Raw genomic sequence first — 27,006 nt, 5'->3', positions numbered from 1 at the left:
CTGAATGAAGCCACTTTGGTGGTTTCACTCTGCCCCACCTGGTTGAGATCGTGGCAGATGCACAGGAGGTGGGAGGAAAGCCCACCACAAACAGCTTTTGCTCACACAGCTTTGCTTTCTGAGCTTTGGTGAGGAATGCTTCTCTTCCATCCTCTCTCCCAGAGGTGGCCCTTTTGCTCTTCACAGGGAGGTTTTGTGCCTCTCTGCTCCCCTTCCTACATCTGAAAGAGCTTACTCTTAAGCTACATTTTTCTAACGTCTGAATGCCAATGCCATTTAGTTTATGAAAGCTGCAGCACATTTTGTTGTGCTCATTTAATCAGGCAGTGTTCAAGTATTGTACAGTCACGTGTAAAGGTGATGGCAGATGAGAGCTCTTTATGTCATGCTGGATTGCTGCAGCTCACTTGAGCTATATCTGCCTAATTGCTGGCAGGAAATTTTTGAATTAATGACAAATATTTCCCAACAGTAGTTAGTTAAGTGCCTGCACATATTAAATTAACCATAATAATCTTGTCATCGTCATAAATTAATAACATGCATCTCATCGGGCTTTGAGTATTGAAGTAAAACATTCATGGTGTGTTCAAAGAAGGGAGTCTGGAGACAAATGGGATAAGTCCCCAAATGGGTCTTTTCCTCTCTGCCCCTTTTAAACATCATTTCCAGGTTCCCATCTAGCCTTTGGAGCTTGGCATGGGGGGTAGGACAGTGGGGTTGGGAATGCAGAGGACCTACCCATTTGCTGCTAAGTAACCCTGGCTTCCCTCTGTCCTCCCTGGAGAGACGTCTTCTCCGAGTAAGGTGATTTAGACCTATTAATATCTGATGTGTCTCCTTTCCTCCATCACCTAAAGGGTGATGCAGCCGGGGCCAAATGTGTACATGAGAGTTTTCTGCCAAAGAGATCATAAAACAGCGAGGGGTTTCACAAGGGAAATGCTCCTCAGCAGAGGATAGGAAGAATATCTGCCCCAGTGGCAAAAATGAGCAGAGACTGAGGGCAAGTGGTGATGTGGGAAAAGGGGGACATTTCTCACAGTGTATTCCCCATGTCTCGCCCATGGGACCCCTTTCAAGAGAGATCCAGGCTGTGGGATCCAATTCCCTTTGCCTCCTGCTTTCCACTATACCATGGGGTGCCATGGGGAGCTGGGCGCTGGACCAGAGAGGTCACCCCAGTCTGCACCATCGGCTCCAGCAAAGCTGGACTGAGGCACAGGCCTGGAGCTGAGCTGGAGATGAGATACTTCTTGAAGGACATCAGGTAAAGCATTTAATTTTTCTGTACTTTTGTACCCACCTGTAAAATGTTGTTTCCTTAGGAAATCAAACCTAAGGAGTAGCAGCATCAGATAGCCATGTTTATCACCCATCCTTCTGCACCAGCTTACGACTGAAGTGCTGTCAGGGCTGGATCCATCTGTTTTGCAGATGAGAGAGGATGCACAATCAGTGTGACACTGTGACTGGCAGCGTCTTCTGCTTCTGCTCTGGATAGATAAGGAGCAGGAGCCCTCCCAGTGACCATGTACCATACTGTTGTTATAAAAACTGTCAGGGAAGGTTTGAGCTCTTCAGTGCTGTCCTTTCTTGTACTTTCTCCAGTCCCCTATCTTCATTTTGTTCTGCATGTAACATTTTTGCATATAATCTTCTGAATACATGAGCACATATGTCCACTGTTACTTGTCCTGGACAAATTGGCACATGCAAGTCCTTTTTGCTTCCCAGTCCATGGGAATGAGTGGGCTTGTGCTGCCCTGGAGACTTGGCTCTTGACTTCTGACAAGGCAGCAGTAAAAGCTATTAAGCTGCATTCAGGGTATTGACTTCCAAAAGTCTGGGAGTCTAAGTGGCAACTGGAGGTGAAATGTGCAGAGTGACTTGCCAAAGGTTATTTTCACTGAGGTTATTGCTGCAGGGAAGGAGTGAAGGGAAAAATGAGAATCTGAGCAAGCAGCAGTTATTTCCATTTGCTCATATCCTTGCTTTGGAGCACAGAGTGTGGTTTGGAGCACAGACCTGCAAGTACAGGGGGAGAGAAGAACTGCAGGAAAATATCTCCTCTCTTTCAAACACAAAGCAATGAACATATCCTGAATGTACAGTAAGAATGAAAAGTTTGCAAGTACATGTTGTGAGAGAGTAAATGACAAAAAATTAGGTCTCTTACATTTGCGAAATCCAATTGAGTTTTTCTTATAGATTGTGGAGGAAGGTTTGAGCAAAGATGAAAGGACTCAGCAATGTTGTTTATTGCGGCATGGTCAGAAGGCAACCTTCCAGCTTGTTCACATAAGAAATTATTTGGGTTAGGAAGACTGCCCAACTTAACTGGACTCCTACCTGAAATCCCTGTGGTAGTCACGCATTGCTGTGACTTTGCATTAAAAATCTTGTGCTCTTTATTCTGGAAGTGATTTGAGTATTACTCAGGTAGAAGAAAGAACCCATGTCTCATCTCTCTCCCATCTGGGCTCAAGAAAATGATTATTCATTGAAAACCAAGAGAGACTGAATTAGTAAAGGTCAAAAGAGGCTAAATAAGGTCCTTCCCAATTAAAAGCCTGCCTCATGGCCTGCTTCAGAGTGGGCCTCATACAGCAGCTAGAGGAGAGGCCATTCAGCTCTTTATTTGGCCTGTGGGCTTTAATGCAAGAGGAATGTGGAATGTGTTTACAAGATAGCAGTTATTGCTGAAATACGTGAGCGCCATTGCCTGGGGAAATTTCAGAGGGCTGAGGTTGCACTGACAGTGGCTGTACCTCTTGGACGCTCTGTGTGGATGTTGAGGGAGAACCTGGCCCCTGAGTTTGCAGTGCAAGTGTTGTGGAGGGAACACAGGGGAAGATGCTCCCCTTCGCTGCTGCCTCCCGCTGCTCTCCTGTGGCTCCAGCAGCTGCATCTCACTCCATCCTTGCCGCTCCTTCGTGCTAGGATGACCCAGGAGGGTGAACGGGTCCTTGGGCTGGAGACATGGCTGCTTCTTGTTATCCCTGCATCCGAGGTGACTCCAGGTTAGCGCACGACTGCAGTTGGTTTGGCGGAGTGGTGTGGGCTGAAAAGAGGCAAAGCAAAGGGCAGGGGGATTGGACCAGATGATCTTTCGAGGTCCCTTCCAATCCCTAACATTCTGTGATTCTGTGAGTGTTGAGGACAGAGAGGCCCTGATGGCACCTTCCATGAACAGCTCCTGGAAATCAACTGCTTATGTTCTGCTTGGTCTCAGCTGGCAGGCTGCTGTATCTCTGCTTGGAAGGGCTCAGGCTTTTCTTAGAATATTTAATTAGATCTCTTTGCACTCCCTACCTCCTTTCCTTTTTTCTCGTCTTTCAATATTCAAATATTAAAACCCTTCTGCACATGGTACATAGATGATCATAATGATTACTTTGTCTTTCTAGCATAGGAATTCTCAAGGAAGCCAGTAAATCCCAGCCTAATCTCTTTATTTCATGCACTTTCCCCATTACTTGTGTTTGGCCAAACCAGACTGTATTTTTCATCTCATTAATGGCAAAATATTTGGAAGTAGGCGGGAGATACAACTATATTCTGTGTTCACATGAACCTGACATTTGAAAAGATTTGTTATTAACTTCTGAAGAAACTTAATAAAACTGTTGAAATGACACTGTTGAGTATACCACACATTATGCAGCTGAGAGTAACTACTTCATGCGGTATAGATAGGCTCAGAAAGGACAAAAATTGTGCCACATTCAGCTCTGATGTTAAGAATTGCCTTCGTTGTCTGGTTAACTTGGCCTTCTGAGTTTTCTTCAGAATAGCAGATAAAACTGAATAAGGATCTCGTTCTGGGTAGTGCTTAACACTTTCTGCATCTTAAAATCCCATTAACCTCCACACTGTACAAGAACAAGCTTACATTAGCCTAATTGATGAGGTAGCAGGTGTAAGTGCACAATTACTCAGGGCTTGCTGTGATTCCAGGTTAGTCTTATTCTTTCTTTGCCAAAAAGTGTGTGTGTGTGTATGTATATACAATTTATTGTATCTATGGTTTGAAAAAGCAAGGAAGGATCAATGAAAGCTTGTTATTTCTCTTTGAATTTAGAGGCATTGAGACCTAATAAAAAGGTTGATTTTTATACTCATTCTGAATACCAAAAGACCTTGTATAATGATTTTTGTGAAATAGCTTCAGGAATGTTCCCAGCACTGAATTAAAGAATAATTTCAATTGTGACATGTAGAATCAAATGTAATTTTGTTCTAACTAAAGCAAGACATTTTACTTTCTTTTCTATTGTTTTTCAAGGGGAGGCACAGTGAATTTTTAATACTTTACTGACCCTTGGCTCCAAGTGACGTTAGTCTGCTGTTGTACAAAAAAGATGAACTTCAGAACATTATTAGCCAAAGTATTCTACATGAATACTCTCTGTTATTTCAGTTAAAAATACAGATTGTACTTCTGTCAGTAAAAATGGCTGATACAAGCCTAAAACTCCGGTAGCATATTGAGCTGTTTGTGCTCCTAAATATAGCAGAGGGTCTCTATTAGGGAGCTGGCTGGGGGAGGTCTTGTGTCTTTGTGTAAAACAGCTATGTCTTTATTATTTCTGTATGCTGAGAAGGAAGGAGGAGAGCCAATGTGGTTTTATTACTCTAACAGGTCTTTTAATAACTGTGCTTTCTGTGTTGGTAGAATAGATCTCCTGGCCCCTCTGTAAAATCACCAAAAAATACAGAGAACTGAAAGCAAGAAGGAAGGAGTTACTCCATAGGAATAAAACATTTCACATGAGTTTGCTTTATTCTTTTGCCAATGCAAACTCCCCGCCGGCCCCCTTTTAATTCTTTTGCATGGTTATTTGGTTTGCTTTGTTGTTGGGTTTTTTTGTTTAAAGAAAGCACGCAAGCTAAGGCTTTTGCCATGAACAAAATATGACATATGGCAAGGTGTGTACCCCAGAATTACTGAGCTCTGTCAGGGAAGAAGAGTTCCCTGCACCCTTCTGGGGCGCAGCCTATTCCCTGTGCCACCCAGGACATCAGGCTGGGCAATCACAGTGGTGCCTTCTGACCGCTCATGTTTGTGTGTTCTGTTGCAAGGCACTTTTGTAAAAACCAAAAAGCTCGCTCTTCAAAGGCTGCTTGGGGGGAAAGTTTATTTTATGGAGTGTTTCTCAGTCCTCTCAGAAACAATGGGGGGAAGGAAGATCTATCAATTCTGGAGAAAAACAGGTAGAGAGAACAGGGATTTTTTCCCTCCTGTCCCCTGGAAATATGTTGTACTTGTAATAGAGAAAGGAATGTGCTGTTGGCAGGGGCATGGCAGAAGGGCTGCTGAAGATCCCATGCAAGAATCTGTGCAGCCTTTGGAATCACAGGGACAGGTGCACCAGGGAGGAGTTTGGGCTGGTTAGGCGAGGGAAGGTGCACGCTGCCCAACAGCAGCAGAAGCAGCAAATGAAAACAACCCAGCACCCAGAAAACCCAGTGACATGCTTAGGAAGATGCACCTGCTGCCTCTTCTGTTTTTTCTGTTGTAACCCATGAAGCCCGACACGCTGGTCATGGTGGGTATCAAAGGCTGGGAAGGGGAGTCTATGCAGTGAGCTGTATCCTATCTCCCCTCTCCCATCCTCCTTTTACCAGGTGTTTTATTAGTTGAGATCCTTTGATGTCTCTTCTGTCAGTGACCACAGGGACACGGGGCACCACCTTATGTTTACACAGTACGCAACAGGGGATTTGAGTGAGAGATGTGAGTATTGCAAAGGAAAGGGCTGGTGCAGAGACATGGTAGCGTATCAGTGGTTATACATAGCCAGTCCCTGTGCCACAGCTTGCTATATCTCCACTGATGCTGGAGGTGGAGGCGCAAGGAGCTCTGGCACAAGGAGCAGAATTGGAAGAGATTATATATTGATGCAACTAACTTTTGTTAGTCATTTCTGAGAGAAAGGGCAGATCTCTCACAGCTAGCTCTATTCATTTTGACAGTGACTAAGAGGATGTAAGGATCCCTAAAAGGTACAGTGTAAAGAGGAGGGTGCTTACTTTGTGTCCAGGCTGGGTGTTCTCATGTGGATGCCAGCCTAGGACCTGCACAGCCAGGGAGAGGATGCTGGTAGCAAAGCCACACATGGCCAGCCTTGCTCTGAGCATGTGGACTGGCACACAGGCTGTCACCAGACCATGGTGGTTGTGCGATATACAGATTTTCTAATAACATGAGAGCATGCTACAAGGGTAGCAGCAGCTGGAGAAAATGTGAGCCACAAGCAAAGAAACCAGTGTGGCCACTGGTGTGTGGCCAGCAGGACTAGGGCAGTGATTGTCCTCCTGTGCTCGGTGCTGGTGAGGCTGCACCTCAAATCCGCTGTTCAGTTTTGGGCCCCTCACTACAAGAAGATATTGAGGTGCTGGAGAGAGTTCAGAGAAGGGCAACAAAGCTGGTGAGGGGTCTGGAGCACAAGTCTGATGAGGAGCAGCTGAGGGAGCTGGGGCTGTTCAGCCTGGAGAAAAGGAGGCTGAGGGGAGACCTTATCACTGTCTGCAACCACCTGAAAGGAGGCTGTAGCATGGAGGGTGTTGGTCTCTTCTCCCGAGTAACAAGTGGCAGGACAAGAGGAAATGGCCTCAAGTTGCACCAGGAGATGTTCAGATTGGATGTTAGGAAAAATTTCTTTCTGGAAAGTGTTGCCAGGCATTGGAACAGGCTGCCCAGGGAAGTGGTTGAGTCACCATCCCTGGAGGCGTGAGGGACACAGGTTAGTGATGGATTTGACAGTGTTACGTTAATGGTTGGCCTCAATGATCTTAGAGGTATTTTCCAAACCAAATTATTCTATGATTCTATGATTAAGCAATAATGCAGCTAAGAAAAGATTATGAAGGTGCACCAGGTTCAGTGTGAGACCAATGAAAATAGATAACAAACTATTGTGTTTTAGACAATAAAGCATTTGTGAAAATTCCACATTTTGAAGAGGATGTCCTCATGGACATCTGTCAGAATAAAAAAGTAGGTGCTACAGCATCCTCACTAAATTATTAAAACCAGCAGAGAACACACGAAGTCAGAGACTTTGCAAAGTAATACTTTTCATTTACTGATTCAAAACATTTGAGCAAAATGGAAGGAGATGATTGCCTAATTTTGAAAATAGAAGGCTAAATTGCATATAAAAAGTGACAGGGTATTTTGATTCTTGGTTTGGCATGAAGCCTATCTGATTTTTTTTTAGGTATAGTAAAAGAAAACAATGCTATTTCTCAGGTAATACATGTTCTCTGGGTAAATTATTTTTAATGCTTACCCATTTAAAAAGTATGGGAATGCAGCTAGAATATGCATAGATCCTATGCAGGTGCTGACGTGGTAGAAAAGCCGCATGGCCCTTCAGTCACAGTGCTGGCATTCTGGATAGAGCTCCTAGGATGGGTGTGTGTATCTAAGAATGCACTCAAGTGCATTTGTCCATTTGATTTAAAAATTGGAGGCTGAATAAAAAATGAAACAGCGGGAATGGCAGGAAGATGTGCCAGGGGAGGTTCAGGTTGGACATGAGGAAAAGGTTCTTCCCCCAGAGGGTGGTGGAGCACTGGAACAGGTTCCCCAAGGAGGCGTCACAGCCCCAAGCCTGACAGTGTTCAAGAAGAAACTGGACAACACCCTCAGACACATGGTGTGAACTGTGGGGTTGTCATATGCAGGGACAGGAGTTGGGCTCGATGATCCTTATGCTTCCCTTCCAACTCAGGACATTCTATGATTCTATGAAATCTGTATTCCTTTGATAGAAAGAGACGTTTGGAGCAAGAAAATATATGGCTTTGGAAATGGTGCTGTGGTTGTTATCAAATTCTCCTGACCCTTTATGTGAGCTTTTTGGATGTCTTTATACAAACTAATTGGATTCCCAGAGACCTGTGTCTCACTCATGTGGACATTCTTGATACGTGGGCTCAGATGTGCTGTGCTAGCCCAGGGAGAGCTTCACTTCACTGTGCTTCCTAGACATCCTCTTGCAGAAGTGGGAGTAGAGAGGAGAGGTTTATCTTAGCAACATAAGCTCAAGATGATAGATGACTTCTGGAAGCAATTTTATAACTGGGCAGGCTGTGGTTTTGGCTGGGCTCAAGCACTATCGTTTGAGAACACTGAAAGTGGTCTGAGAGCATGAAAGCGGGGGGTGATGTTGGAACCTCTGTTAGTAGGAGAAGGTCTGAGCAGAGAGGCGTGTTGAACAACAGGTTGTTACACTGAATGGATATCTCCCCACCATAAGCTCGTCACCCTACTCTGCTACACTTCCTTCTGGCACATCCTGTTGTGCCATGTCTTCAGCACACACTCTCCCCTAGGTGCAGGGATAAACCTTTGCTTGGCAGGCGGGTGACTGTGCCAAGACGTGGTGTCCTGGAGCTGTGCCTGGATGATGCTCCCAGTAACGCACATGCCAGAGAGCTGGAGCATCTCCAGAGGTGGGACAGTTCTGCTGCTGGACGGAGATCACAATGGGTGCCTTGGGCTTGCTCCCTCTGGAAACTTCCAGCTCTCCCTTTTCTGCGGTTCGTGTGACAGGAGAAGGGGCTGCATGGCCCAGGGATCATAGAATCATAGAACAGTTTGTGTTGGAAAGAACCTTCGAAGGTCATCTAGTCCAACCCCCTGCAATGAGCAGGGACATCTTCAACTAGATCAGGTTGCTCAGAGCCCCATCCAGCCTGGCCTGGGATGTCCTCAGGGATGGGGCATCTACCACCTCTCTGGGAAACCTGTTCCAATATTTTATGGTACCATCATTTCAGGTATGAGCACTCAGAGAGGAGGTGGGTGAAGAAAATCTGCCTCAATCTTTGCCCCTGTTATGTAGAATGGTTTTTGTTTGGTTCCTACAACCAGAGGAGTCTTTCTCAGTATTTGTGTTTTCTTTATATCCCCAGAATCCCTGCAGTTTGTTTCCCAAATCCACAAGGCTGTGCCATACCAGTAGGGATTTTAGTGCATATCATGGTACTGGAAAGAGAAAAGGGCAGATCTTCCTCTCATGTGAAATAATTTCCCTAAATTCAGATTTTCTTAAATCACTTTAATTCCTGGTGCTTTTTTGCCTACTAGAAATACAATGTTCTTATACATCATAGGAATAAAAGCTGTAAATTACTGTCATTCAGCTCAGCTGTGATTTTTTGGATACACATTTTGAATGTACTGACATTTGGGAGGAATAGGAAGGGGAATAAACACCCATTCTGTTGTCATATTCCCTCTCTATTATCAGCACTCTCATAGTCTCAGATGCATTTCTTGTATCTTAGCTCATCTAGAAAGGGCATGGGAAGGAAGAAGGGAAGTGCAAAAAGTCTCTGCTGGGAAAAGTCCAATATAGAAAGAAATACTGTTATAACCTCAGGTAATATTTAGCAATTTATCATCAGACATTTTGGGCTTATAAAATCTCATAATAAATTGATAAACCAGGTATCTCTAGTATTCCACTGTGAAAAGAAACACACATAAAATAAGATGGAAAAACAACAAAAACAAAAACAAAATAAAAAGAAAAAAAAAAAGGGAAAAAAAAAAGAAAAAAAAGGGAAAAAACCCACTAGTACGACTGCCAGTGGTGTGGTAAATCTTGTCCTTGCTAAGAGAGGAGAGGTGATGCAGACTGCTCCTCTAGGATGTGAATCCTGCTGAGTCGTCAGATCACAGGGTGATTTAACTCAGTGATGGACTTGAGCAGATCCTTGGGGAAACTGGAAATGAGAAATCTCAGCAGCCCCGCTCCACAGCTGAGCCTTGGGACCCAGGCAGCAGTGCACACCAAATAGCACCTGTGCCAGTGGGTGCGGATCCAAAGCTGCTGGATTTTGTCAGCTTTTCTTTGAACAGGTATTAAGCTTGTAGGCCGACATAGATTTTTATGTAAAGCTTTGAAGAAGATAAAATGTAGCTCCAGAGCAAGCATTTGAATCTCTGTTTACGTCAGAGAAGTGACAAGCAGTTATAGTCATACCAGGGCTAAACTTTGGCCTCTGGTTTTGGTTTTTTGTTCCTTTTTTTTTTTCCCCTTCTCCTCTTAAGTATCATGTTTTAATTGAATCTCTCCTGTGATTAATATATTAATAATGGAGGCTTTGTATACAGATGCTGAGGAAAAAGCTTAGAAGATTGAAAACATGCCTAAAGATATTGTTAAATTTGTTAGAATAGGTTATATGGAAGGAAAAAAGGGGAGGTGTAGATAGAACAGTGCTCTGAATTTATATATTTGGGAAAGAAAATAGTGCACGGTGAGCACGTGAAAAACAGAGTTTCTCTAACAGCATTCAGCAAAGGAAGCATTTAAAAAGAAAAACAACATTCACCGTGTCGATAAAAACATCATTGTGAATTTTAAGGTAGAAATGAATGTGATTGCCTGCAGCTGGGCTCAGTGAGACCTCAAGCAGGACAGGATCCTGCTTGCTGAGGGATCTCAGGCAGCCTTTGGATGCCCAGTGAGGCCAGGATCTCTTCACATTCTGTTAGGATATTGCTCCAGTGGAAACCGTCACTTGGCAAAACACTCAGACAAGCTACGTCCCAGCTTCAGTGTTTGCTTAATATCAGGGTTTGCTGAAAACTGATCTTTCGACTTTCGAGTGTACTTCCGAAAACCCAGCCACCAGCGTGCCACCTGCCAAACATTTCGCAACTCCTTGCAGTCCTCTCTGTCACCTGCCAACCCGCTCCTGCTGTCCTCAGGTCAAGGAAGTGGGTGCCTGTTCAGCTCTTGACACAAACAAAAGTCCCCTTGGTAACAGCAGTCATAAAACTCCTCCCGCACCATTGGCTGTGGGCGGGTGGCCGCACCTCGTGGTCCTCATCACAGCGTGTGTTTGCACAACATAGTGACTGTGGCCAGGGCTGCGGCTGCCTTCTCCTCCTCCTCCTCTCGTGTGTGAGAGAGTCACATCAGACTCTGGATTCAGGCTGGAAACTTGCCTTTTGACCTGAAAACCTGAGGTACATCCATGTGCAAGGTCCATACAGTTCCTCAATCCTTGTAATCACACGCAGAGTTGAGATGCAGTTTTTCTAAAAGCCTTACAGTCCCCCCGCTGCAAAACCAATATTGCCCATCTGACGCAAACTTCTAGGATTTATTTGCCAAAACTTAAAATAGCTGTGTCCCTGCTGGGGACATAAGAGTCTCTGGGCTCCTGTGTGGGAGGCTGAGGCTGCTGGTGCTTGCACCCCCTGTCACCTGGTGCCTCTGACCCACACTTCGGGTCGCTTTCTTCTTTGCTCCAAAGCCATCTTACCCAGGCAACCTTCCTCCCTGCATGCTGCCTGGATCTCTGCAGCAGCTCTCTCACAGCGCAGCAGCCAGCTCTTCCCCCAGGTGACACTGGGGAGCCATCTGGGGACAATTGCAGCAGTGGTGGTGGGACCTGGCCAAGGACCTGGCTCTTTTTGCAAGCCAGTGCTCCAGCCCTGTGCTCCTTGCTGCGCCCTCGCAGGGGACATCCCCAAAACCACAGCGGTGGCAGGCTGCCTTCTCCAGATCTTGGGCACTTTTTGGAATGACATGGTAATTCTTAAAATAACCTTAGACAACAGCAAAAACATGGCAGACCTGAAAAATGGCCACATGAGGTCAGGAGGGAAGTGAGGACCTTGCTTCAAGATGTACGGCTGGCAAAGAGAAAGCTCATCAGAGTTCAGTGTCTTTCTGTTTCTCCTAAGTGAGGAGATGTATGCTGCACCCCTGGTCATGTATTACTGTCCCCATATGTTTGGCACACCCAGTGGTAACAATTCATGACTTCAGATGTCCCCAGGGAGGTGTCACAGCCCCAAGCCTGACAGTCTTCAAGAAGAGACTGGACAACACCTTCAGACACATGGTGTGAACTGTGGGGTTGTCATATGCAGGGACAGGAGCTGGACTTGATGATCCTTGTGGATCCCTTCCAACTCAGGACATTCTGCGATTCTGTGTCACACATTGGTCACATAAATCCTTTCTGACATTATAGTGGAGCTAATAATTTTTTTAAAAATCTTTTTTATTCTCTAGAAAATTGGCTGCTAAGGTTTGAGATTGGACAACAGCGCGTTTCTGGATTGTCAGAAATGTAATATATCATCTGCTTGAATTTTGCCAGAGAGAATGTGTTTATGCTTGCCAGCATGTTTCAAACTAACATTTCCATTATGTGGGTATTCATCTTGCAGTGCCTCTGCTATTCAGAACCGGCAAAGTATGGCATATAAACGTTTGGATTAAAAAATACACCCTCACCTGAACACAGCTGGGTGCAGCAGAATTATTCCAGTGGGCCACAGCTGGGGATCTTATTTACGGCATCCTTAATTTATATAGAGAATATAGGATCCCACCTCTGGATGCAGATGATAAGAGCATGGGTGCCATGGGACATGCATAGAACAGCTGAGGCTTTGAAGGGATTGATTTGCATTCCTGCCATTGCTATTGCAACACGGCAGCGTGAGTTTGAAGCACCCCAAACCTATTTAATAATCAACTAGATATGCCAGAGCCCACAATATGTACTTATCTGTCACCTCTCAGCCAGCATTTACTTTAAAAATACGTGTATCATCCACGTCTTTTCTTTTCTAGGGCCAGTTCCTTACTAATTCTCCCTATGTAATAGGCGCCTTTCACCACAAGTTGCTGACCCTCATGTTTGTGTTTCTTTTTGCTGTTGTGCAGCCATTCGTCATGGCACAGCTCAAGCGCTTGCCAATGTTTCAGGCGATGTGTTTTGTTTTAGACCTGAGTAATAAATGTTTCCTTTCCATTTTGCTAAATTGTTGAATTTATGAGCCTTGTTACTTAAGTCTGCTGATGCTTCAGGGGATCAAAATAGCCACAGAGTACTCACCTTCCCGTCCAGGTTGTGGCGTGAGCATCTGTCACCAAAGAGTCACTCTGCATCATGCAGTCTATGACTTAATTCTGCCTTGACCATGAAACTACGGCTCTCCCGATGAAGAAAAGAGAGCACAAAAAGACTGCTGCTCTGAATGTGCATTTCAAATTACAGATATTCTGTCCTCAGGCATGGAACATGTACAGTTTTGGAAATATATTTTTAATTTAGGAGCCTTAATGAGCAAAATGATTTTTTGCTTCCAAAAAGCAAAGAAGAGAGAAGGAAATAAGAAAATAGATGGTTTTATTTTTACTTGTATTTTTCTGATGTCTATGCAACCAAAGGAGTAAAAAGATTCATTACCATTTCACAAGTTCCTTAAAAAAAGAAGAAACTAGAATCTGTAGGATACTTCAATTTAAATATAAAGGAAAAATACATGCAGTTCTTCACTAACGTTAATTGTACGTGTTACCAAAATGCTGTAAATATCACAAGAACATTTTATCTGTGGTCCTGAATAGGCCCAGAGAGGGAGAGTGAAAGAAGCCCACCTCCTCCGATATGTGCTTTTAGAAGCATTTGAGAATCTCATCAAACTCAGTTTTCAGTCAGGAGAGGCTAGTTGGTTAGCTAAACCAGATTGTACTATTTCTTATGAAAGTGGAGATATTCTATGGAATTTATTATACCTTAGCCTAGTAAGGTTCATCCTATAGGATATTTTTTTATTTTGTATATGTATTTATATATAGATATATGTATTTAGACATATGTTGTCTATATGTTTATATATAAAAGCCTATACATAATATATTATTTTACATTTTTGTATTTTTCTAACTTGACTGTGTCTGTGTATACACCTATATAGTGAAGTACTTTTATTTTGTTGATTTGAGTGACACTTTTTCTATGTTCTTTAGTGGCTGTCACATGAGTTCCTCAAGGATAATGGACCCTAAGATGCGAGAGACTGAAGGAGATGGAGAGGACAATTCAGGTAGAATTGCTGCCTTCCCCAGTGAATGAAAAGTGCTGTGACTCCTCAAGCTTCAATGGCTTAGCTCCATCGTAGAAGTGAATTTGTTTGTTTAGAGAACACATTCTCCCTTTCTCTCCTCCTGTCTCCAAGAGCTGTTGTATTTTTGACATTTTCAGAGACTTGAAGTAAAACTTTTGTAGCATCTTGTGACCAAGTTGACTTTTTCACCCAACAAGATCTGACAATAAATGAAAAGCGCTAGCAGGGACGCCTCACAGGGCTGTTGTGCCAGCTTATATGGGACAGGCACAAGTTGTTGGCTTGTCTTGTGCGAAACTCTGATTTAGTTTTAAGTAGCTCCTTTCACAGAGCTTGCAACTGGTCCTAATTAAGGTCTTTCCTCAGTAAGCAGACTAGCATTGCTTTTCAAGATTATTGCTTGATTTCTAGTTTAGTACTTTGTGATCCATTGAGTTTTGTAATTAGCATTCAAAATATTCTGCCTTGTATTATAAAACTGACTTTTTTAAAAGCATTAGCCTCTTGACACTGCACATTCCACCTGTGTAAGCCTTTTCTACATTTAAATTGGTTTTGGTAACATGTCCTTATCTTCATTATTTAGCTTGCTGAACAAAGGCAGTGGGTTTCCAAGTTGTAATTTGTTCTAACTGTATCCCAGGCTGCTAATACCACAGTTTTTCTTCACAGTCTAATTTTCTCAAGAAGCAAGTAGAAACTCTGTTAAGAAAGATTCTCCACTGTAAATTATTTCTTATGTGTCATAAACATTACAATCCATTCTCCAAGATAGTAGTAATTTCATGTTATCAGTATAGTCTTGAAAAACATTAATGCAAGAGCAGACTTTTTTTGCCTTTTCCATGAAAAAAATCCACCTATGCAGAAATTATAAAGGAATTATTACTGTTCCAAAAACTTGCACATGCTGCTGATTGCGTCTTCTTTATGTCTCTTCACTTAGGAAAGAAAAAATCAAAGTTCAAATCTTTCAAAAAGTTTTTTGGTAAAAAGAAAAGGAAAGAGACGTCGTCTTCTGGGAGCAGTGGTCTGAAGTTATTCCAGTCAACAAGTGACGTTGCAGCCTCTCATGACATGCACGTTAATGATGATTCTGAAGATGAACTTGAGTAAGTCTTTGGACTCTAGCTGGCAAACAAATACAGAACTGCTACAGTGTTTGTAGGTGAAATACACCCCAAATTGCCTCCTTCTCTTGTTCAGAATGCTGCATTCTCAAACAGTTGCCTTTTTTAGGAAAGTACAAATTAAAATGGCTGATGCAAGAGAAATCGCAAGGGAATTGGATGGAGCAAAACAAGAAATAATAACTAAAAAAGCTTTCATTTAATCATAAATAAGCCTTAGGTTACTGTTTCAAAAGAATGCAATTTCCATCTTTAAAAATTAATTAGATACTCAGCTTGTATCTTACCAGAATTGTCTTATTCCCCTAAGATGCAACTCCTAGGGATTGCTAAAGAAATGTAGACGCCTAGCCATTTACACCAGCTTTTGAAAGGAAGGAAGGGGTAAGGCGATGACTGGAACTGAAATCAGCAGCAACCAGGGGCTGCAAAGCCTTTATTTCCTCTGTGCACACGGGATTCATCTGACCAAAGGACAAATGTCTGCATCTGAGTTAGTCACCAGCTGCCTTTTATAATCAGCAGAGAGAAGTCAACGTTTCTAAGAGAGCTTGTGTCATTCTAGTGTAGATCTCTGGAGTTACTCGGGTGAACCAGGCTCTACAAGTGCCAGGGGAGGTTTAGGTTGGACATGAGGAAAAGGTTCTTCCCCCAGAGGGTGGTGGAGCACTGGAACAGGCTCCCCAGGGAGGTGTCACAGCCCCAAGGCTGACAGTGTTCAAGAAGAGACTGGACAGCACCCTCAGACACATGGTGTGAACTGTGGGGTTGTCATATGCAGCAACAGGAGTTGGACTCAATGATCTTTGTGGGTCCCTTCCAACTCAGGACGTTCTACAATTCTGTTTCTCCCCACTGAATGTGAATGGGAGCCAGGAGTGACCAGCTCCGATGTAGAAACCTGTGGCTTAACATCTGTAGTTAGACCAGGCCTGTGTATCTGTTTGCCTCTGAAAATCCTGTTTTCATTCAGGCATTGCTGAAATGTTCCCTGCTGCTGAAAGGTAACCATGAGAAACCTAGTCTAAAGTTCAAATGTTTTCCTGGACGGAGAGATGGACTGAGGAGCCCCTTGGCTGCCTAAAAAGCAAGTCCTTGCATTGACAGATATTGTGTTTCTCAGAACAAGGCTCCTGGTCCTCAGGCAACAGATGTTGCTGTGCCCAGGGATGGGGAGAGGCAAACCATACCAGCCAGTTAATATGACATTATACAACACGGCCACCAGGCAGCGCCAAACAACCAAAATAAATTATTAACGCTTTTTTTTTTTTCTCTTCCGTGGCATTGGCAACAGTAACAGTCCAGCTTGAAGCCCCAGGGGTTCCTGGCTGGCAGCACCAGGTCTTACAGTGAGCTATAGTGTTGTTGTTTGACAACGTATTTTTAAGAAAATGGATGCTCAGATTTTCTCCCCCTCATGCACAACTCAACAAGGTCATGTCTGAGTGGGTACGATCTTTGGCTGTTTTTGCCATGTTCCTATACTGTTACTTGCAGGGTTGATACCTTATTGTTCCTTAGTATTTGCTTAGACAGACAAAGACCAGGAAATTCCTTGAAAGGAAGGAAAATCAATTCGAGCACTCATGATCTGAGGAGACATCCAAGGTACCTCCACTATGCATCTGGGAGGTGCATGTCTGCTAGAAAGAGAAAGCAAAGGTAGAACACTGGCATAAATGTGCACATGGAACAACGCTGCTTATCTGGCTGCCGCTGCAGCCTTTGTAATATGTGCATTGAGCAGCCATCACAGCCCTGCCTGGCACTTATCTTGCAAATTGCTATAGATCTGTCTGACTCTGGAATCATTGCAGAGATCACGTTTTCACTTAGATAAATTCTTCTTCTAATGTCTGTAATGCATTAAGCAGAAGCAGCAGGCTTTCCTTCCTTCTGCAGCAGGAATACAAATCAACTTTTTCCTGTTATTGTTTTATCAAACATATTTATAGCAGCCATTACAAGGAAAATGTTATTTTCTGCCATGTTTGTTTATGTTGCTGAATGTCCTATGACAGTCTCTAAGATCCAAAAATACACTGTTCTTGTCTTTCTTTTTTGCTTCTGTAGAGTGTCTGTTCAATTAACTTGATACTTACATGAACCCAAGCAGTTCTGTGTTGTGGTTTGCCAATTCATAGCTGTCTTACTTTAAAAAATTAAAAGAAGGGAGTCCTAGAAAAAATGCCATGTGCATGTATTTTTGGTCCCTGCTCAGGCTGTGAACAGAGCTGAGGAAAATGGGCACAAGAGACCTACTAGCAGCAAGCTGTCTGTCTGTGGGTCTCCTGTACCGTTGCCACGAGGAAACAAGTTGTTCATGCCCCACATGTAACATTTGCAAAAAAAGTTACGGCACCACATGCATCAAAAGCAGGAAACAGAATATGAGAGAAGCTACCCACAAAGCATCTCTTGCTTCCTCTCACCAGCCCACAAAGAATGTCCATTAAAAAATGTGTCCTTCAGGCTCACAAAGGTAAATCCCGGGGATCTTGATACAGAGCACAGGACCTTGTAAGCATCTGGTAAAGATTTGTGCAAATGGTTCTATATGAAAACTATGTTGCCTGGAATATTTTTCTTAATGACCTGCATTGCAGAGATAGGCTAAATGCTGTACCACACTTAAATAGTAAAAGGTACTTATTCTTCCTATGGTGTTGGTCAGTCACTTGCAAGACCCGGTCTTACATTAGCAAGAAGTCAGTCCATCTCGGGTACAGCCTTGTTTGTGTGAATTCCCTTCACTTTGCACCTGGGCTCACCTGTGTCCCTGTCACACCACCCAGCTGCTGGCTGCCAGCCAAGGGGCAGCAGCTTTTCCATACCATATAACTCAGTCGCTGGGGTTAAACTGTCTTTAACCTTGCTTCAGTTTGTTAAAGTGACAGATAACGGCATTTGCAAGCTTTTGTTTGGTTTTTAAAGGTGTTCCCTAGATTAGTCTGAATGACTGTATTTAGTTCACAGTGAAGTCTGGACTCTGGTGTGTGATGTGTGCTACACACCCGTCTACTGCTCCATGTTTAACAGATCACCTGGGTTTAAAGTAATAGGACTGGCAAAAAAGTCTGTTTGCTTTCACTCATTTGTTGTATTATTCCAGGAGACATAAAGGCATTATGGGAAGCAGAGCTTTGTCACATGATAGCATTTTCATCCCTGAGACTGGGCAAGAGCCTGCAAGGCCAGTAAGAGTGTTTTCCCAAGAAAATGTTTCTGATCGGATTAGAGCTTTACAGGTAATTTATACAACATAATTTTTTCAAATGCAAGAAGTGGAATGGCTTACCAGGCTTGAGTTTTTGGGATAATATTTGTGTTTTAACATTTGATTAGTAAGTAATATTTGTCTGCAGCTTACATTAAATATCACATCTGTTAATTAGACAGCAGTATTATATCTTGCTTTACTTAAATGGTAGTTGAAAAAAGGATAGGTTGTTTGACTGCCTAAGAGAATGCGTCAAGTGAGATGTCCTGTGCTCTGGATCATTTAATTGTGAGGTTAAAATAAAGGTAACTCATTGACCTGAGCTAAAAAATGTGCTGGGGAAACCTCCATCACTATCGTATGCTGATGTATTTTATGCCATGCTGAAGCTGAAACTCCAGCCTACCATGAAATTGGGACCTCCGCCTCCATTTGGACTTCATGCAAAGCGATCAGAGGATGCTGGGACCAGTTCTGAGGATGATGGATTACCCAGGAGCCCTCCAGAAATGTCTTTGCTCCGTGAAAACTTAAATTCAGGCACAACAACAACAGTGAGTAGTTCTGATGTTGACAAAAATAAATGTTTAATGACTTTTTTTACCTATGTGTGGAAGACAGAATAAATTATTTGGTTTGCTATATGTATCACCACTTTATGCCTGAATTACCTTACTCAAAATGGGAAAATGCTATCTCTCTGTGTAAACAGCTACTTAGAATCCCTGTTCCTGTTAAAATATAAATATCATGCCAGAAAATGCAGAACTAGGAAGGAGAGGATGTGTTTGTGCACGTGCATGGGGATGCTGGGTTCTCGCTTGAATGTGCTGACAAGAGAGCTCTCTTTAACGTTTTTCTAGACTGTCATCAGAAAAAGAAACATGAAAGAATTTGAAACTTTTTCCTTTTTAAATTATAGTTTTGTTATACATTATTTCATTCTCTATCTGCATGTCTTACACTTTATGTTTGCAGTGTCCTTGCTAATCCTTAAGACTATAGAGAAAAACAACTTACATTGTCAGTTCCTGTGTGCACTTTGTGTAGATGGTTTCTGCAAGTATATCCAGCTTGTTTGTCATCTTTTACTGAATCTCTTCCTCATTCCATCCCACAGTTCTCTGACTCTCACAAGCACCTTAGCTCTTTGAGTTTAGCTGGAACAGGCAGTGAAGAAGAAGAACAGGTAACTTCTGCCAAATGTATTAAGGGCCAACCAATTACATATATTAAGGGTTTTTTTCGTGTAAGATATAAATATTATTTTGTTGCCTGTCTGCTGCAAAAAACAACCGTGTGTGTGTGTGTAATTGCATGCCTGTCTGTTTGCTGTGGTTTTTAATACTTGTCCATCTAACATTAAAGTTATGATTATTTATCAACATAATTCTGACGCCAAGTAATCTCCTGTTGATAAAAATTAAGCTCTCTAGTACAGCTCATATCCCTTAGCAAACTTCACAGACATGATTTAATCTCCAAGCATGACCAACTAGACTTAGACATTGAAACAGTATCCCTTTTTTCAAAGATGGGAAATTGCAGGAAAGGTCGCTTGGGTTCCACACGTAGGGTAAAGCGGGGAGCCTGTTGAGGAGCTGTGAACAAAATCTAGATCCTCTGAAATCTGCCCAGACCCTTGCTTTAAGTACAAGGTTACCTCACACCGATACAGAAAGTGTTTACCTGGTGGCAGCAGCTGACACTGCTGCTTAGGAGTCAGAGGTCCAGCCTCCAGTCGGATTCTGGCCACGTGAGCCAGCCGCGAGCTGTGAATTTTGCTGAAGTGATGTTTTCAGGGCACGAGTACAGGCAAATAGATGGCTTTCTTCAATCAGCAGCCAGCCCTTCTGGCTGATTAAAGGACAGTTTGGAAAGGCTCTGAAGAGTCCCTTGTAGTTGTCTGTAGCTGGAGTCATGGTGGAAACAATATAGGGGGTAAAGGAAAAAGCGTTTTCTAGAAATAGAAGGAGGGGTGGAGGGGAATTGCAGAAAGGAAATGGAGAAGTGTGTCCTGAGCTGACTATTCCTGGTTAATTATGCAAAATGTATTTCAAGGGCAGCTGCAGCAGGGCTCAGCAGGGATTTCTGGCCACACTTGTTGGATTTCACATGAAGCTGTTTGAAAAACGGCTTATATGGAGGGAAATTTTAGTATGTTGAAAAAAAAAAATGAGAGAACATGTGAAAAAGGTATTTCTTGAAAACTGGTATAGGCTCACTGTGAATTTGCCCAGTCCAGATGCACATTTGCTACAGGAGGATTTATGTCTCCCTGTTGTTCCATTAACATCACTCTGACTCACTCGCTGACTCCTGAGACACGGTGGTGACTCTGCGGTTGCTCAGCTTTTTCCACATGCCCCATCACTGAGCTCAGAGCTCTCTTCATCCCAGTCCAGTTTCAGAGCACAGCCGGAAAGTATCCCCATCTGAAGGCTTTCCTCCAAAACTGCAGGGTCTGCTACCCATCATTTCGGAGAGATCAGCCGGCCTTCTAGAAGTCAGAGGAGACCAGCTCGTGGGGCTGAGGAGGTTTGCACAACACAGCCCTGAGGTTTTGGGCAGCAGTGGCACCTTGCTGTGTCTTGGAAGCTTCCCTGGGTTGAAAAAGGGAGAAAAGGATTGTGACTGTCCCATCTGGGCTTTGGGGATGGGGTTCCCTCATGATACCCTACCTTGTGCCACCCAGCACAACCAGCTGAAGGACAAATGAGCCATGTGCATGTGAGATTTGGAGAAAGGGATCTGCCATCTGTCCCCTTCTCCATCAGACTTCACCAGAGCCAGGCTTCATGGGACAGGCAAATTCTACAGCTGGCTCCAACCTGGCATTTACTCGGGCTGCTGAAATTTAAGTAACAAACCAGATTCTTGATTTTCCAGCATAATGGCCAACACTGAGCACTGCCAACAAGAGACATGGAAAGCTCTCGAGGAAAAGCAGAAGCCAGAAGAAAGGCAGGCAAACAATGACATGCCTTGAAAGGAAACATGTGCTGCATCTTTATCATGGAGCTGAAATGTCAATGTATTCACTGTTAGATACTAATGTATAATGCAGCCACATATCGTTTGTTGTACATTAGTCATGTTTGAGTACTAGGCTGTAGGTATTATAGAGTGAAAATTAATGAGAGCATTCATTATTCAGCACAGCTGAGCTATTTTGCCTTTTTTTTTTTAAATAGAAACCATGATCGGAAGCTGTGGATCCAGCCTCCGCTAAAATCAATGGGAGTTTTCCCCTGGCTGTTGAGGAAGCTGTAGCAGGCCCTTGCCACACTCACAGTATCTTTTGGCTGCAGTGCATAATGCAGAACTCCACTTGCAAAAAACACTGATGCTTTTTCCCTCCCTAAATAAAATGAACACTATCCTGCTCTCCCTTTCTCCCCTCCAACCCCCTCAGTAAAATACTGCTTCCAGAGAAAATAGAAAGAAGTAAAGAAGAAATAAGAGGAGAGAAGAAGAAAGGAGAAAGAAGGAAGAAGAAGAAAGAAGGAAGAAGAAAGAAGGAAGAAGAAAGAAGAAAGAAGAAAGAAGAAAGAAGAAAGAAGAAAGAAGAAAGAAGAAAGAAGAAAGAAGAAAGAAGAAAGAAGAAAGAAGAAGAAAGCAGTCAGAAGAAGGCATGCAAAGGAGTAAAGCTCCTCTAATGAAATGAACTGGAATTTCAAGCCTGGGAAGGGAGTGGTCATGAGTTGTCAGAGGCCGAGTTAATGCCACGACAGATGGTTTAGAAATATAATTTTGCCTATTTGCAGAAACTGAATCTGAGATAAAGGAAGAACCCTTTTTAAAGTCATTTTTCATAAATTTTTCAGTCTTCTTTTTGCATCAGCCCTGAGACTGGGGTAGGTTTTGGTGAAGTGCGCAGGCAAGCTGAATTCCAGCTTTGTGAAAGTGCTGTACCCCTTGGAATGTTCAGGAGTTGTTTCTGGATGGGGTATTGGCCTCTAGTAGGAATTGCCCATGGTTTCCTTCCCCAGAATAGTCTATAAATGTAATGTTATGTTTTGGCTAAACTTCCTAGTTACTTTACAGCTATAAATACATGAGGTGATTTAAGTGTCAACACCATTGGCACTTGATTCTTTTGTCTTTAGGAGGGTGTTGTAGAGTTGTAAGGGATCTGATGAAGGAGCCCAGGCACAGATGCTGGAGGACAGATGCAGAAAGGAAACTGACCCTTTACGTTCCAAAACTGAATACTCTTCATAAATCTGTCTTCTAAACATGGTGGCTGTGTATTTGTGTGCTTTAGTTCTTCTGGTTAAATGTGACTTGGTCCTTTCCAGTGGACAGTATACCATGGTATTCAAGCAGCTAAAAACACAGAATTGCTAACGCTGATACTCCACATGCAACAATAGGAAATACAATGTATTTTAAAGAGATGTCAAAAAGAAAAAGAAGCAACCTTAAAATGCCCATAAACATGGCCTCTTCTTTGTAGAATTGTTATTACCATGTCTTTGTTTTATGTCTTCTTTTTTTTTTTTATTCTCTATTTGGGGATTCATTTTTTGTTTTTCAGGTTACATTGGGTCGTTCTTCTAGATCTTGCTCTACAGACAGTCAGCTGTTCCCCAGGCATGGAGGTGCTAAAACTGGAACTCCCCCGATATCTGACAGTACCATCTCGCCTGCAGCTGATTTTGACACTCCACCTGAGCTTTCCTCTTGCTTGGACAATTCTGCTGCTAAACACAAGCTTTTAATAAAACCCCGGAATCAGAGATCCAGCAAAATGAGAAGATTTTCTCAGGTACTTTTGAAAATAAGCAGTGTCACCTTTGACACCAAACCAGAAAGTTCTTACTGGACTTTATATTTCAAACGCATATATGATAAGAAAAGTCAGATTGTGGCCCGCATATTTAACTGGGTTTTAACGGTTATTATTTGATGTGGCTACATAGCTGGAGTAGACACTAGGAACAGATTAAATATTTATGAATTTCTGTAACAATTTCTTCGTAAATCTGCCATGCAATACAATTTAGTGTCTTGTTTGTGATGCAGAAGTTGGGGCTGACAGCTTCATTTCTTACTTGAAAAAAACTTTTTTGGAAGTGTTATGATCAACTTGTGTATTTTTCCTAGTCTGAAAGATCCTGTAAAATCTTGAGTCTTTGAGGGACTATTGATGGAGATGTTTTAACTTCCCAAATATAATTTGGCTTATATTTTCGAAAAGCACAGAAAGAATAAATTGTGACCTATTAATTGGAACTGAATTCTGTTTGTTAGGTCTGTTCTTAATTCAGCTCTCTCCCTGCTCCGAAACTTGTAAACCCTTGAAGTGCACTAGTGACTTAAAAAAAGTCTCCATTAAAAAAAAAAAAAAAAAAAAAAGTTTTTTTTTAAAAAACTATACTATTAAAAACTATATAAAAGTGTATATTATTTTTAAAAATGTTGTTTTTAAAGCCATCCTTTTAAAATACCATTTATCAGATTCTTTTTCATATCTTATGGGGGCATAGCTTAATTTTTCTTCTTTCTCTCCTCTTTCAAAACTGAAGTTTGTAGCTCTTACTACAGTATTTTTATTTTATTGTTTGTGGTTTCTTTCAATGTTTTAAACACATTAAAGCCATTCAGTTGGCTTACTTAATACCGGAAATATTATTTCTTCTGTCTCTAAGTATTACTTTCACTCACATGCTGTGTTTTGCAAAATCTGTGAGTGACCTTTCGGCTCGATAGAGCACCACAATGAAGCCAGTTATCTGGAAATGCATGTAAAGCAATCACTCACTGATCAAACCTCTTCTTCCATTGTAACATTGTACCAAAATAAAATTGCTTTGCCCAGTGTGCCCATGAACTGCCAGGTGACTGAGCCCTCCTGGTTTTCCGTGGAGGGCGTTCACATCTTTTGATAATACCATTTTTAGTATTTTCCTGCCCAACTCTGCCTGCACACCTTGCTTCTTGCTGACTGATGTCTTGTGCATTTATGTTCCTGTGTATGTGGATTGTGAATGCAGGTGGCATCGCAGCTCTGTCTTTGCAATTGCACTTTCAAAATGAGAAGTTGGAAGAGAACCCTAAAAGTTTCTTCAGAATGCAAGTTTTGTGTTCTTGGAATTAGGGCCTACATTCAGAATAGGTATTTACCCAACAAACTACAGTGAAACAGTGAGCTAATACAGCGACCATATTCAGCAGCTTCATAATGTGCTTTCAAATAACCCTGTATATTTAGCCAGTCCTTACCTGAAGCTTAATCAAAAGACCTCACAGATAACTACATATGCATTTATAAACTTTTATCTAATAGTCTAACTCATAAACAGAAAAGAAGTCCTCTACTTGAAGGAGGCAAGGCTATAATGCTCTCTGGCAGTGGGATAAGACAGAAGGCCGCCATATGGGATAGATACTCAGCTGGCATACAGTGTCGTAACCAGACGGACTTGTTAGGTTTTTGATCTTCCTCCTCTGTACCCTTCCCTCTTCGGAATCATGCTTTAGGAAGAATGGGTTGTTTTATTTTTAATGCTAGTATAGAGTAGCAAAATACAAAGGGACAGATTTTTCTCTTTCAAGTGCTGCTTTTTGCCTGAGAGCAACACAACATACCCAGTATGTTCTGAGGAATCAAGTGCCAAGGACAGCCCAATGGCCATTGTTTTGATAAACTTCCCATCTACAAAGGCATGAAAGCGCTAATTGTGCAGGAGGAAGTGTCACTCATTGCTTTTATATCAGTTAAATACATATTCCAGGATCTGCTTAAATAAAAAAGCATCCAGTATGTAGGTTGACAAAACAGCAAGCTCAGCACGGGAGGCAAGTATTGCCTTCCTCTCTAAGATCTCGCTTATAAATGTAATGACAAATAAGAAAAAAAGTGAATTTGTACATGGTGATGGGGCTTTCTGAATTTCTTTCTTGCAGAGGACCCAGTCTGAATCTCTGACTGATTTGAGCTGTACCCCAGAAGAAGAAGAAGAAGAAGAAGAAGAGGATGATGAAAAGGAGAGGGAGACAGACTTGCCATGTGCTGTATTCAAAGCCAGCAATCAAGAAGTGCCATGCAGCACAGCTGCAGCGCAGGATGTGGCTTCCTGGCTGAAGCCCAGAATGCCTGAGGACTTTCCTCCTGCTTCAAGACCAGCGATGACTCAGCCCACTTCTGAGTCTGCTGTTGCACAGGAAGTTCCGCTACCAGAGAATAAACCAGGGGGTTGCCAGCCAACCCTGGAAACAACGTGTGTGAAGTCTGAGTCCTCATTGCTGTTAGGAGGCAAATATTCTGCAACATCTTCCTACTCTAGTCCAGACAGAGAAGTACAAAAGCAAGAGGATTCCTCAGAAACAACAGTTCTGTTGGCTGAGGATGTGAGCAATGTGTCAATCAATATTTTAAATCAAGAAAATAAGGAGCCTCCTACTGTGTTTTCAGTAAATAAAATAGCATCTGAAGAAGATATTTCAATTAGTAAGAATAGTATTGTTTGCTTGGAAGGGTCAGAAAAAAATATACAGAAGGATGAACAGACACCTGTGGAAATGCCCTGTAATAAAGACACAAAGAAAGAAGCTGCTCTGTTGTCAGAGTCCAGCAAGCAATTTTCCACAGGCTCTTCCCAGCCCATGGACTCATTCCATTTTTCACATCCTGCTTCCTCAGCATGGATGGGACCATCTGCTTCCTGCTCCCTGGAGAAAACAAAGACAGCACAAGAGGCAGCTGCTTCTGGTAAGGAGAACAGTCAGTTGCTGGTCCACAAGGAGGAACTTTTGGAGAAGAAAGCGGAAAAAGCAGCCAATGAACTCAATGCCTTGAGAAAGTTTTCTGTCTCCTCTGCACGGGAGAGACCAAGGACCAGAAGCCTACATTTCCCAGAAAGATCAGAGTTGGAAAGCCCATTAAATACTGGATTCTTCCTGTCCAAAGAAAAGGTCTCCTTGGGAAATGAGAAGTGGAAAGAAGATTTGCAGAAGGGATCAGATCTGGAGGAGGAAAAAAGTAGCAACAAAAAGCAGGCTTGGCTGCCAGAGTCCAACTCCGAGAACTCAGGCCAACCTACAGAAATTTTGGCTGGCTGCGTTTCTCCGGCTGTCGATGCGGGGCCGGTGCCAAGCGATTCTTCAGTGATACCTCAGAATCAGCCAAGCTGTGAAGATAAAAGTCCTTTTCAAGTGAAACTTAGATCCACCTCACTGTCCTTGAAATATAGAGACAACTCGTCACCAGAATCAAAAGGGATTAAAAGATACAGTGCAGAGATTAATTTAGAAAATGAGGGATTGACTTCATTTCTGAAAGGTGATAAGACACAGATCAAAAAAACAGCTGATACAAATATTAGTGATTCTTTAAATGAAAAGATCAAACCCAAAGCTAAGTCTTCTGAACAGCTTAGTAGCAAACCTCCATTGCCTAAAAAGCCGGCCTTGCAAAACATCACCCTTCCAAATACTGCTGCAAACAAGGAGAAGCAGGACAAAGGAGTTCACTCTCCTGAATCCAGAAATGAAGATAGAGACTTGGAGAAAAAGCCAAATCCTTGTAAATTACCTGGTAAGACTCCCGCTACTTTATAAAGTTGTCTTAACTCACAAGGAATGACCTTATCGGTGAGAGAGCGTGAGGCAGCCCTGTCGTGTCAGTAGCAGCACTGGTGAGTGCGAGCTGACGGCTCTGCCTTCAGTGATGTTGCTCCTTGATTCTCCTTTGCTGAAAAGATTATCAGAAGGACAGCAGGGAAGACGCAGCAGAGAGAATAAGTTAT

General features: G+C 42.6%; 1 protein-coding gene across 16 annotated transcripts in view; it reads left to right on the top strand.

The window, feature by feature from the left end:
• CRACDL (CRACD like) overlaps positions 1 to 27,006 on the top strand; it is a 66,412-nt gene that overhangs the window by 25,466 nt on the left and 13,940 nt on the right. For 13 of the 16 annotated variants that reach the window (XM_065075787.1, XM_065075770.1, XM_065075819.1 and 10 more), the window contains 7 exons: positions 13,803 to 13,879; positions 14,847 to 15,012; positions 18,146 to 18,281; positions 18,643 to 18,807; positions 19,374 to 19,442; positions 22,794 to 23,024; positions 25,166 to 26,795. In XM_065075787.1, coding sequence (XP_064931859.1) covers positions 13,813 to 13,879; positions 14,847 to 15,012; positions 18,146 to 18,281; positions 18,643 to 18,807; positions 19,374 to 19,442; positions 22,794 to 23,024; positions 25,166 to 26,795 — 2,464 coding nt within the window. In that variant the 5' untranslated portion in view covers positions 13,803 to 13,812. Of the gene's footprint in view, positions 1 to 2,751; positions 3,024 to 13,802; positions 13,880 to 14,846; positions 15,013 to 18,145; positions 18,282 to 18,642; positions 18,808 to 19,373; positions 19,443 to 22,793; positions 23,025 to 25,165; positions 26,796 to 27,006 lie in introns of those variants that run through there. The other 3 variants (XM_065075828.1, XM_021287704.2, XM_065075732.1) reach the window with 2 other exon arrangements.

This window comes from Columba livia, chromosome 1 (genome assembly GCF_036013475.1).
Source record: "Columba livia isolate bColLiv1 breed racing homer chromosome 1, bColLiv1.pat.W.v2, whole genome shotgun sequence".
NCBI classification, from domain to species: Eukaryota; Metazoa; Chordata; class Aves; order Columbiformes; family Columbidae; genus Columba; species Columba livia.
The sequence above is the reverse complement of the archived record's forward strand: the minus strand, read 5'-3'. Positions and strand labels throughout refer to the sequence as shown.